The sequence below is a fragment of the Gymnodraco acuticeps genome, unplaced genomic scaffold (genome assembly GCF_902827175.1).
Source record: "Gymnodraco acuticeps unplaced genomic scaffold, fGymAcu1.1, whole genome shotgun sequence".
Classification (NCBI taxonomy): domain Eukaryota; kingdom Metazoa; phylum Chordata; class Actinopteri; order Perciformes; family Bathydraconidae; genus Gymnodraco; species Gymnodraco acuticeps.
The window spans coordinates 1,033,149-1,046,135 of NW_022989843.1; the positions used below are offsets into that span (position 1 = coordinate 1,033,149).

General features: G+C 40.0%; 1 protein-coding gene across 3 annotated transcripts in view; it reads left to right on the forward strand.

Annotated features, from left to right (window-relative positions):
- The window catches only part of LOC117559975 (zinc finger protein 3-like), an 87,458-nt gene that overhangs the window by 17,162 nt on the left and 57,309 nt on the right, over positions 1 to 12,987 (forward strand). For all 3 annotated transcript variants that reach the window (XM_034236747.1, XM_034236753.1, XM_034236741.1), the window contains exon 3: positions 12,616 to 12,897. In XM_034236747.1, the coding sequence (XP_034092638.1) occupies positions 12,616 to 12,897 (282 nt within the window). The remainder of the gene's footprint in view (positions 1 to 12,615; positions 12,898 to 12,987) is intronic.

Genomic DNA, 12,987 nt, shown 5'->3' on the forward strand with positions numbered 1-12,987 from the left:
AAATAATTTCTAAGTAGCAGCCAGATGAATGTTATGGATGTTGTTTCAAAGTTCTGGGGCCTCATTTAAAACGCCTTGCGTAGGATTCACGTGGGAAGGTTGCTTATGTAGTACAAAGCAAAAAAATAGGTACAGAAATGTTCCGACATTTTCCGATTCACAAAACATTGCGTACCGGCGAGGGAAGTGCGTACGGCACATCCTACGCCGGTTTCCCTTTATAAATCACAATCAACTCGAAATGCGGCGCAGCTTTTGCGGGCTTCACGTAACGCCCATATTTGCCTATAAATTGTCAAAGAAACGCCCATTCATTCATTCATTTTGACTGACTTTATGAAGAAGATAGCGGGAAATGACGACAGAACAGCTAAAAAAGACATCTCACACCGTGTCAGATTTGAGTTATTTTGGGAAGGTGGAAACAAATCACATTGTTTGGTGGATGCAGTTTGAACCAGAGTAGCAGCATGGAGGTCGGATCGTCACCAAAATAAATAAATAAGTGGTCCGAAAAAAGTTAATGACAAAATACACATAACCTTCCTCAGGCAGTGTGTCAGTGTGTTTGACAGGAGACCCCCCATGATGAGCAACTGTAAGAAGGTATCGGGGGATCCCTGTGGAGTGGAGTCAATTAATGTTTATTTTTTTATTTGGTGGTTTGTGTTCCAGTTATCAGCTGTGCGCAGCGTTTCCACTGCAGCAACTCTATATCCACCTGTTAAAGGAAATAAAACTAATGTGTTGAGTTATATCAGCTGCCAAATCTACCAAATATATGGTGTTCTTAGTTTCCATACCTCCTGTGTTTTATGAGCGACTTATCAAGTCTTAGCAAACGGCATAAAACATGATTAAACATGATAGTATATTATATACTATCATGTTTAATCGTGTTTTATGCCGTACTTTATACACGAGCATGGTTTTATATATAAAACCATGCTCGTATCTACAACCAATAGAAATGCAAAACGGCGTCAGTTTAGACGTAATTCTGTCCTCCTGTTTACCGCATCATTTATGAGAAAACATTTCATAACATTAACACAACATATTCGAGGTGGTTTTAAATAACATATCCGTATTTATTTATTTCTCCAAGTTATGTTTTTGTGTGCACTGAGGAGTCTCAAACAGGCGTTTGTTAAATCATTTTAAGATTGGCTTTAATCAATGTTTGAAAGAATTCTTCATATATGATAAATGAGAGGTAACGTTTTATTTATGGTATTATTTCCACATATTTCTCTCCATTCTTCCTTCTGCCAACGGTGTCGCAGTTTCTCGTCTCTCCCGTTGTTGTGCTTAGTGCGTACGCATGGGTTAGAGTTTGCGTGGAGGACCGCACATTTTCCCGTCAAGTTAGTATTTTATAAATCGCAAACATTGCGTAGAAACTGGCGTACGCCATTTTCTGAGCGTATATCCCTTTATAAATGAGGCCCCAGGTGTTTAGTCTTCTGGCCTGTGGGATGAAACTGTCCCTGAGTCTGGTGGTTTTAGTCCTGATGCTGCAGTAACGCCTGCCAGACGGCAGCAGATATAACAGTTTGTGGCTGGGGTGATGGGGGTATTTTATAGTCCTGAGGGCTTTCTTTAAGGTTAACCTGGTATTTTTACTCCACTACATTTATTTTAGTTACTTTACAGATGTGGATTAATGATGTGAAATATACACAACCCTTAAATCAGACTTTAGTTACACCTGAGTCAAATTCAGTGAAGGCGATTGTCAAGTGCAAACAATCAGGCGAGATATTTGATAGTTTCTACACGGACCACTATTACGGTAAGCATGTTGTAACTTCCGGTTGTTGTTGTCATCTCCAGGTATCCCGTGTGCCTGTTCTGTTGCTGATAGCTTATTATCTTAACTTAATCGATCGTTTTAAAACTCTTGATCACGGCAACTGCCTGACGTTGTAATCACACGTTACTACAGCTTAAGCACTCACAACTCTCCTTCTCTTAGCGACTGTAACTCCACAGTTGTAGTGATGGGTCGTTCGCGAACGATTCGTTCTTTTTGAACGAATCTTTGAAGTGAACGAGATGAACTGATTACTCCCACTAAACGATTCGTTTGTTTGAGTCGCCGCCTTCCGCCAAAAGCTAAAGAGAAGCTGTTCGCGAACGACGAACTTAAAGAACTGGCGGAAACAGTTCAGAACTGTTTCCTACAGTTCTTGTATCTTATATCCCTTTCTTTCAAGAGGAGGGTCCCGTTAGGGCCCCTCCGAAATACTGGATGTTCCATCTACACAGAGTTGGACTCAGTTAGACAACTACCACAAATACAATGAAGTACTTTACTGTTGGACTCAGTACTAGTTGGACTTCTACCACAAGTAGGCTACTATGAAGTTATTTTACTGTGTACTTTCAGTTATTCTCTGTCAAACTCCTGTGGCAGAAAATCATTTTTATCTCTCATCAAATATAGCAGAAAACATGCAGTTTGACAGAGGATTACAACTGTAATCAGAGCCCTCTCATCTGAGCTCCGTTACACACACACAGGAGCGAGACATCCTCCTCAACCTGTCCGCCATAAATGCCTCAGAGGACGGATACCTGAACCGTAGCGTCCAGTTAGCTTAGCCGCTAGCTTAGCGATAAATACACACATCGTTGTATTCTCCTCCCCCTGTCGGCCCTAAAAGCTTCAGAGGGCGGATACCTGAGCTCCATAGATGAGAGTAACACCTACGTCACTTCCGGGCGAAAATTACGGCTCCGCCCACTTTTGGGGAAAAACAAAGCTGTCAGTTGAACGGCGGTTAATACAAATTCTGAATTTTTTGCCAATCCGATCAGAAAATTAAGAAAACGGAGATTTTTGGATCTTCAAAGAGCCCGATTACAATGGCCAGACAGGCAAACTATTACATTAAATCATTGGAAAACGACGATCGGGCTCGATATGTGATTAAATTAAAAGCAGTAGGCGATCAATGTCCATTCAGTCTGCCGGTGGACGAGTGGACAAATCATCCGACTCAATGGCCTGAGGTGTCATATCCTGACATCTATAACTACCTCATTGAATCTCCAGGTAGTTTGTATAGGACGTCATCAAGACACATTATTTATCCGTTTTAATAGTCTGTCCAATTTGCGTTACTGTGTAAACTATAAATATGTGTTATACAATAACGTGTTAAATAGGGGGTTTATAGTTATAGGTAGGGTTGATAATTGACGATTTTATGTTATAGCCAGTACTCGAGTTGAGGGTGGATGGCATCCCCCCTGAAATAAAAACGGTCAAAATCATCCCCCTTCTAAAACTGCCATTCCCCCTTTCCATCCCTTATGTAATTTTATCAATGAACGTGGCACTGGTATTACTGCTATTTCAACATTAATTGTGCGCATTTTGAGTAAAATACTGTGAGCGAGGGAGCACTGACACGCAATGACATTTTTACCGAGTCACTGACGCTATACTATGCGAGTGCCCTAGAGAGCACCGTGATGCGCCTGTTTGATCGATGCCAGAAGCGCAGGTAACGGTCATCACAATGGCCAAGCAACCAGGAGGACAACGCGATCTGAGGGACTTCATATTTAAAAATACTAAAAATAACATTTCAGGTAAGTCAATAATCAGTAATCTTAGTCATTACTCACTACTTTAGTCACCAAAGGTGGAATCTATGGACATAAGCAGCAATAACAACTTAGTTTGGAGTTTAGCTACGTTTTTCTCTCGTGTTAGCTAGCTGGTAAGACTCAAAACTGTTGACGAAATCATACCACCAGCACCAGTAGAGCTGAAACCCCTCCTTCAAGCAGTGAACACTCTGGTCATCTCCACAGCTGAGTGTGAACGTGGGTTTAGTCAGATGAACATTTTAACCACAACTAGAAGCTCTCTGGAGGTAAAAAGCATGTCAGCCTTGCTTTTCATCAAGTGTGTTGGCCCTCCACTGAACAAGTTCAGACCAGAGGTATATGTCAAGACTTGGCTTCAAAGCCATTGCTTAGCTAACAATCCGAAAGCAAGAGCCAGAAAAATTGAGACCAAAAAGCATGATTATGAAAATCTTTGGAAACTTCTATGAGATGGGGGAGAGTGGAGTAGGCAGCCATTGACAACATTGGTCCTATTTTGTATTATCTGTATAATCTTTTAATATATTTTCATATTTCGTAAACAATTTCAATTTGCACTTAATGCCCTGTTCCTAAAAATTTTCATGAAGAATTTACATAATGATTTAATTAATTACGATACAAATGTAACCCTTTAGATACCAGTTTTGATCGTATACCAGTAACTGCTTTTTTGAAAAAATACACTATAATTCAATATTCTAAAAACTATTTTGACTTTATTATTAGTATAATCAGTTGATCCATCTGAATAATAAATGAGGGACTGTTAACCTACAAGATTTGTACCATATACTTCATTATAACCACATTTTTGTATTCCCTCCCCCCCTTTAAATTAAAGTGAAAAAAATATTTTGCCCTAATTGTCCTCTGCATTTGACCCTAAATGTTATTCTACTCTAATTCTGAGGTGACTTGGTCAAGAGCAATGAAAGGAGTATCTGAACATCCATAACATGCATGTTGTTTTAGGAGTATAATAATTATCTTTATGCTGGTAGGTCTCCCACCCTCGGTGGGTTATCAGCACAAATTATGTCCCCATATGATAAAATCCACCATCCCCCCTGATTTTTTTTTTACAACTTGAGTACTGGTTATAGCCTATCTTTATAATCTCAGTAAATATACCACAACACTTTAACATACACAGTTAATCACAATAGCAAAATTCAGTCTTTATTAATTAACTTTCTGGATTGCCCATGTTTGTACTACTAATGTTTTTTAAATGTTTGTAGATGTGACAGAGCAGGTTTAGAGATTTGTGTCTGCTAACTTGTCCTCTAGGGATTTACACAGCAAGTTCAATGAAGAACTTCAGGTCTCTGGAAGCACATACCTTTTTTACCAGTGGCTGGGTGGATGTGGTTCTTCACCACAAACCCTGTGCTGACACAACAGTCTTCAAGACCCATGTAAAGCCATCATGGAGAGTTACAGATAAACCCCACAACACCTGGGTTGCTGTTAACAAGACTGGAGAGGTCACAGCTGCTCACTGTGATTGCATGGCAGGGTAAGCTGACTACATAACACTAATAGTACAGTCACAATGCCACCTATGTAATCCTTCAGAAGGGAAGAAATGCTTTTGTTATTTGGTGAAAAAGCATTTATTTAAAATATATATTTTTTACTCTAGACTAGGAGAAAGTTGTTCCCATGTCGGAGCCCTGCTTTTTAAGTTGGAGTCATCAGTTCACCTTGGATATACAAGTGTGGCACCAACCAGCATCGTCTGTGCCTGGAATAAAGTCTGCACGAAAAAAGTTGAGGCAGACATGGTCATCAATATAGACTTCTATGGAGACAAAGCCAAAAAAAGGGACACAGGAACAAACTGCAGGGTCATTCCAATGTCGAATGAAGAAAATAAACAACAGTTCTTGGAAATGCTGTCTGCCTCAGGAGAACTGCCTGTTTGTCTGAGCACTTTCAAGGCTTTTGCAGACCCTTTCAAACCAAAGCCTTGGTACCAACATCTGTCAGAATTTTCAGATGATCAGGTACAGGCAATAGAGGAAGAGACAAAATACCAGGCAGAATGTTCATCTTGGCACCAGCAGAGAGTTGGGAGGGTGACAGGTACATCAGCACACAGAGTTATCCACACATCTCTTGAGAAACCATCAAAATCACTGCTGAGGGATATTGTGCAGAAAGAGTCACGCAAAAATCCGCTGAAAACACCAGGCATCATTTGGGGTAGGGAACACGAAAAGGATGCAATTGAGACATAAAAGTATGCACTGGGCCTTACAACTGCATATACAGCACCCACTTTAATTAACATCTCCAGTGACATATATAAACCCCACACAAGCATCAGTATTCAACGGGCAGGCTTCCGAGTGTGCAGAGAGAAGCCCTACATTGGTGTAAGCTGTGATGCTTATGTACACTGCGTTTGCTGTGGAAAGGAGGTGGTTGAGGTAAAGTGCCCCTTGAAGTGGAATAATGATTTGTCAGCTGATCACTGGCCAGCAGACAAGAGAGGACATCTGGACACTTTGTTGTCGCTGAGGACCAACCACAGCTACTACACCCAGGTAATACAATAAATAACAACTCATAAGGAATTTTATTATCTGTGTTTTGTTAATTGCAGGTAAGTAGTTGGAGTCTATGCTGTACTTTTTCTTCCTCTTTTTTTTTACAGGTGCAGATGCAGATGTTTGTGTGCAAAACAACCTATGCAGACTTCATCACCTGGACGCCAAAGCAAACCGTTATCTTCCGTGTCCAACAAGATGAAGATTTTCAGTGTCAGGCAGTGGACACCATTAGCCGTTTTTGGGCCAGGCACATCTACCCACAGCTGGCGGGAACCACAATCCCAGATACAGAGCTGAAGCTTCAGGTATAAAACATTTTCCTTAGAGACTGCAAATACACTGTCTGTTATATCTTTATATACATGGCACACAAATATTATGAAACAATACAAATAATCACAAATTATGTATAACAATTTCAGGAGTCAACAGACAGTGCTGTGTCAGACACAGAACAGGAGCTTTAGGTAAAACACAAAACCTAAACAATTATTTATAATTATAGTTCATTAACATTTGCGAGCATTTGTTGTTAGGTGGCTGTTAGGCTAATACTAGCCAAGACAATTCCTAATACATAGTTTATTTACATTTACAGAATAATTACGTGGTGTCAACTGTCATTCCTGGAAGGAGAGCAGAGCAGTAAGGTAGATTTAAAAAGCTGAAGGATAGTCATTGAAGAGTTGTTCTTTTGCTGCCATGGCCCAAACTAAGTGACTCAAAGAGAGAAAGACAGCAGGACTGATTTGACCTATACATCCCCCTGTCTGTTTTTATTGAACACAATGCTACCTGACATGTTGACCAAGGCGGCACAGGTATGTACTATCTTGTCAATGGTGGCTACATTCCTGTTCTCCATTTCGTCCTGCAGGGTCTTTACGAAGCAAACAGGGAGCGGCCCATCCAGGATGTGGAATCTTCGCTTCAGCACACCGATCACCCGTTCTGTTCACCCATCAGTTGTTTTAATATATTTTCAAGTATAAAACTTCACATTTTACCATTGTTCTCAGTAATTGTTTGTTAAGTACTTTGTTTGCACTGTTATACAATTTGCTACAGTCCGTTAGTGCTGTTTTTTATATAACTTAATTTAGTAAAAGAGTTAATTTATTTTCCATCATATTGATATGTGCAATAGTTTACCAGTCTGTGGATAATGAATGTATACTTACCAATATGAATCCGAAATTTTGATTTCATTCTTGACTCTTCAACGTCTTTGCCTGGGAGTTGTTTCCTGCCGAGAGTGAAGGCTGGGGTTTCGAGACTGGCACCAAGTAAGGCAAACTCATCTTTCAGAGTAAAACCCCGATCAGTTAAGATCTAAAACAAGTAATGCATAAGATGTAGGCCTTTTGCTTTTAATGTTTGCAGTCAAACAGTAAATAACAACACTTGTCCATAATGATTACCAAAAAAATGCATGTGATGAACTGTTAGTGTAGAATATGTGCACTTTATGTAAGATGAAACATTACCTGGTCCCCAGGATGGTGGTAGAGGGGTGAAATAAAGCCAGATTCCCCAACTATCTTGACATCTGATGCTCTTCCTCCCCAACCTTTGGACAAGAAGGTGATGTTTCCTGCAGGACTACACACTATGAAATATTTGACTGTAGACCACTTCTTATAATTAGAGTATGATTTTGCCCTGTTGAAAAGAAGAAACAAAAACACGGTTAGATGAACAGGACTCATTTTCAAGTTTAAGATTTCAAATCTTTAATGGACCTTTATTTGTTTTCAATAATACATTTAACATTTGATATGATGCATGCAGCGGCTGGGTACAATGAGCATCCCTCTATCTGAGCATACATTTAAAAAACAAGACCTGTAAATTATCAAACTCATTCGTATTACTTATTCAGACCTGTGTACGAACACTATCAAAGCTACCTGGCTAAACCATAAATATTGGTACCTTTACCTGGCTTTAAGGGCTTTTGGATGTTCAATTCTGATCTCGAAGCAATCTATAATTGATGTGAGGCACGGAAAGTTGGCCTTCATCACTGGTGGTATGGTTTTGGTGATGCACTCCCTGTCAGGCCAGTGAATGAGGAAAGTGATTTTCGCATACAAAAGATTCAGCCAACGTTGGAATATGTGGCGGACGGTGGGTTCTGGCTTGTGTAGTATTTGGCTCAGCAAAGCAATCGATGGATTTTGGCGTAGCTTGAGCAAGCAAAGGAAGAGCTGGTCCTGGGTAGACAATCTAAAACCTTTTGGTGATGATTTGATGAACTGAACTAAATATCGGTGAAGACAGTCAAAAACTGACCAGCTGAGCCCAGTCATGGCCCTGCATGCACTGTCGTTTCCTTTAATAGCATGAACAGACAAACGCTCCTTAGACCAGTTCTGGAGTTCTCTTCTTGCCTCATCTCTTTCTCTTCTTGCCTCATATCTTTCTCTCCTGAGATTGGCAACCTCTATGGCAATGGAAACCTGCTGCCTATGTAATACTGGTGTGTCACTCAGTTCAAAATCATCAGAGGGCTGAGGAAGTGAATCCTCAGTGAAAGGGGCTTCAGGATAAGCTGTATCAAAATCTTCAGGGGTTTCAGTAGGAGAAGCCTCTGTAGGTGGCTTTATTCGCTGCCTTTTTGCTGGCAGGACCTCATGCTGAGAAACAGCATCTCTCCTTTGGTATCGCTTTAGCCTCTTTGAGCCTTCTGACGATGGTCGTTGTGGGAATATGGATGGGACATAATCTGGATGCTCGCCGTCATTCACATGGTATCCTTAAACCATGAAGGTAGGTGTTAACCAAATACAGAGACAAACTTGACAGTTTTTTGGTTAAGTTCACTGCGCCTATAAAATATGTAGATCATAAAATAATTACCATAATGACTGTTTTGATAATAACCCGCCCCCCCCCCCCATTTCGCTCAATATTCACCAATTTTAACTTTTAAATGAATTGATAAGTTTGCTTCAGTCTGAGCCAAATGAGCTGTTCTCTAATGTCACCTTGTGTGTACAGGCAGCAGGCTGATTTCCTTGGTTTGTCCGTTTTTTATATTTCAATGCAGCATCTACTTCCACTTCTTAAACTTAACATTACATCTATTTACTTCAACGATTGATATTAGCCTCGTTAGCATCATCATTTACCTGTGATGAAGTGTTTACCACAGACGTGTGTATTGACTGGCCGGGTCCCATTGATTGTGATTTTCGTCCTCTCTGTGAATAGCCTGAAGCCACAGAGCTCTTCTTTTACTGTCCCTTTTTCTTAGAGGAAGTACAGAAAAACGTAACTGCGTTTTTTTTTTAATGTTTGAGGTGCAATACACGACACAGTAGCTTTTTGGCATCATAAAACAATTATTTTCCGCCTCGCTCGTGAGAGTAACAGCTGGCGAAATGACAGCCCCGTCTGCTGCTTTTAATTTAACCAGCTTTTAATTTAACCAGCCCGATCGTCGTTTTCCAATGATTTAATGTAATAGTTTGCCTGTCTGGCCATTGTAATCGGGCTCTTTGAAGATCCAAAAATCTCCGGTTTTCTTAAATTTCTGATCGGATTGGCAAAAACTTCAGAATTTGTATTGACCGCCGTTCAACTGACAGCGTTGTTTTCCCCCAAAAGTGGGCGGAGCCGTTATTTTTGCCCAGAAGTGACGCATTTATTACTCTCATCTATACAAGAACAGAATGTTAAATTAAATATACAGTCAAATAAAATAAAATACTGTTTATTGTAGGAATAACTGCAAATGTGACACTTGTGAGAAAAGGTTCACCCAAAAGTCAAACAAAAGTTATTCATGCAACTGACTGAACAAGTGTTGGGGAAAATGTTGTTTATGTTATTGTTTTCCTTATTAGTTATTGTGGGAGATTGGGACAATGTATTTTTTTTAATGTCAATCCAGTAGGTGGCGGTAATGTAACTTTATCAGTCCAGAACGAAACCAACGAAGAAGAACATTCCACCGGAAGTTGTGTAGTTCATGCCAACGAGAAAAATAAAAGTTGGTTTGTCTTATTTTGTCTCTTCATACATCCATATATTTCACACAGTAGAAATGGCTGCAGTTGAGAAACTGAGAAGTGTTATCAACGAGCGACTAGCTGCAGCTGCCGATGAAATATTTGGAGTTTTTTCTCAAACTTTATCAGCATACGAGGATGAGATTTGTCGTCAGTGCAGATTATTGGATACCGTCTTGAAGCCTCAGATAAAGCTGCACAAAACAGGTGTGTAACAAACGATAAAATACTTTATTATTTCCTATCAAGTTCTTACAAATTATAAAACAATCTGAATGGGATTCATTATGGTTAAAGCTTCTTGTTAGCTATTTTCTGTTTATTAATTCACATTCAGATCTCCAACAACAGATCACAACTAGATAATGCAATTCCTGAATACATTGATAGTGGGAATGCTTTATGCTGAAAAACTGACGCTAAACTACTATGCTGAAATGTTATGTGTAAGAAGAAAGTGAAGAATTTAGATTGAAATTATACATGAACACTGGGGGCTTGAATGTGTGATGAGAGAAGAAAATAATGTAAAAAAAGGCTTGGAAAAGCAGCAGAATATTTGAACTGCAAACTTTTGAACTAACTTGATGGCGAATGATCTGTCGCCATGCCAACGACATTTGATGACATCCCATAATACGCTTAGATGCATTGATGGCTGCGTCGTTACCAAACCTGTGAAGTTTTGGGCCGTTTGGAGCATTTTCACTGAATTTATGAGAAAACCGTGTTTCATGGCGAGCATTGCGTTGCCATGGCAACGGTATTTGAAGAAATCTCAAAACTGTCCCGTAGATGTCTTCACGGCTGGACTGTGAACACACATGTGAAGTTTGAGCACTTTTTGAACATTTTCATAGGAGTTATATCGACATTGTCTTTTATAGCGAGGGATGCGTTTCCATGGAAACAGCATATGATGAAACCCTATAATTGATGTAGAGCTGTTGAGGGCTGGACCGTCAACCATTATCTGAAGTGTGGTGCTGTTTTGACCCTTTTCATAGGCGTTACGACAACATCGTGTTTTATGGCGAGGGAAACGGCATATGGTGAGATTTCAGATTTGACGTAGAGCTGTTGAGGCCTGAAGAGGTGATATACAGGTGAAGATTGTGGGACGACCGGACCGTGTCCATTGGAGCTACAGCGACATCGTGTTTTATGGCGAGGGATGCGTTTCCATGGCAACAGCCTATGATGAGATCTCAGATTTGGCGTAAAGCTGTTGAGGCATGGACCGGTGATATACAAGCGAAATTTGGGGGACGATCGGACCGTATCCATTGGAGTTACAGCTACAACGTGTTTTATGGCGAGGGATGCGTTTCCATGGAAACGGCATATGATGACACCCCATAATTGACGTAGAGCTGTTGAGCGCAGGTCCATTAACCATTATCTGAAGCCTGCTGCTCTGAGCATGTCTGTTGGAGTTATGACATCATCGTGTTCCATGACACAGGTGTTTTATATTTGAGCTAACGATGTGTCCAGAGATCAGAGGTTACCATGGTGATGATTTAATCAGTGAGAGGAGAGCATTTTCATTGTTCTGAATTAGATATAAACCTCTTACATGTGAACGTTTTGTTGAAGAACCGTAACAGATATCGGTGAAATTTCAAAGCGTGAAGCATGTCAAGGAACTTGAGCATCTGAAGTGTACGTTTTGTGTACTTTCGGGTTAATAATGTGGCCTTTTTGGCAGATTAACTAAAGGTGTGTGGCTGCTGTGGTGGGGAAAGATGAGGCATTTTGTTTAATTATTTTGCTTAATTTTTATTTATTTTTCAAGCTACGAGATGTTTTCCTACGTTTCTCATGAAAAATTACATCTCAGGAATATAGGGTTTAGGAATTATGGCAGGTTTAAAAGAAAATATGAAGGCAACATTAAATCTGTCCTCCACTCTAGCTGTGACATCACACACTCTAAAATCTGAAGAAGGCCTCTTTACCAAGGTCTGAACAATGTTTAATATCACTAAAAGTAAGAATCAGATTTAAAAGTTGTGTTACACAATGTCAGAAAGATGTGTATTGGAATGAGGTTTCTGTGTGAAAGTATGAAGGAGCAGAACGCAGTTGAAGTTGCATGAAGATTGTTGAAGTCTGAAGAGTTTCTCCATTAGAATGCTGTGTCAGCATTCCCACTAAAATACATAAAGCACAGCAGTTAAAATACACATTGTTAGAATATGTTATTTATTTAAAAAAGTTGGTGGCATAATGTTTTTTATTTTATTTTCTAAAATCTATTTTTAAATGTTATGCATAATGCATTTCTGTAGTCTTGTTTGTTGTTGTCTTGATATTGTGATATTGATCTTAACACCATTGCCCAGCATTGAAGGCAATTTGCTTCCCTAACACCACACTAACAGTACTTTGTTTATTTTCTGTCCCTCCAGAGCTCCCTCAGCAACATGTCTGTAATGAGGAGGAGGTTCTCACTGACCAGCAGCTCTGTAGTCAGGAAAGGAACTCCAGTCTGGACCAAGAGGACCCAGAGCCTCCACAGATTAAAGAGGAACAGGAGGAACTTTGCACCAGTCAAGAGGAAGAGCAGCTTGGACTAAAACAGGAGACTGATGTCTTCATGGTGACTCTTACTGATGAGGAAAGTGTGCACAGCGGTCAGACTTGTGCAAAAGAGTCTGTAGGCAAGCCTCAGATAAAGCTGCACAGAATAGGTGTGTAACAAACAATAAAATACTTTCTTATTCTGGCACAGCCACACACAGTATAGTATTCAACATACTTATCTCACCCTATTCTCCTTC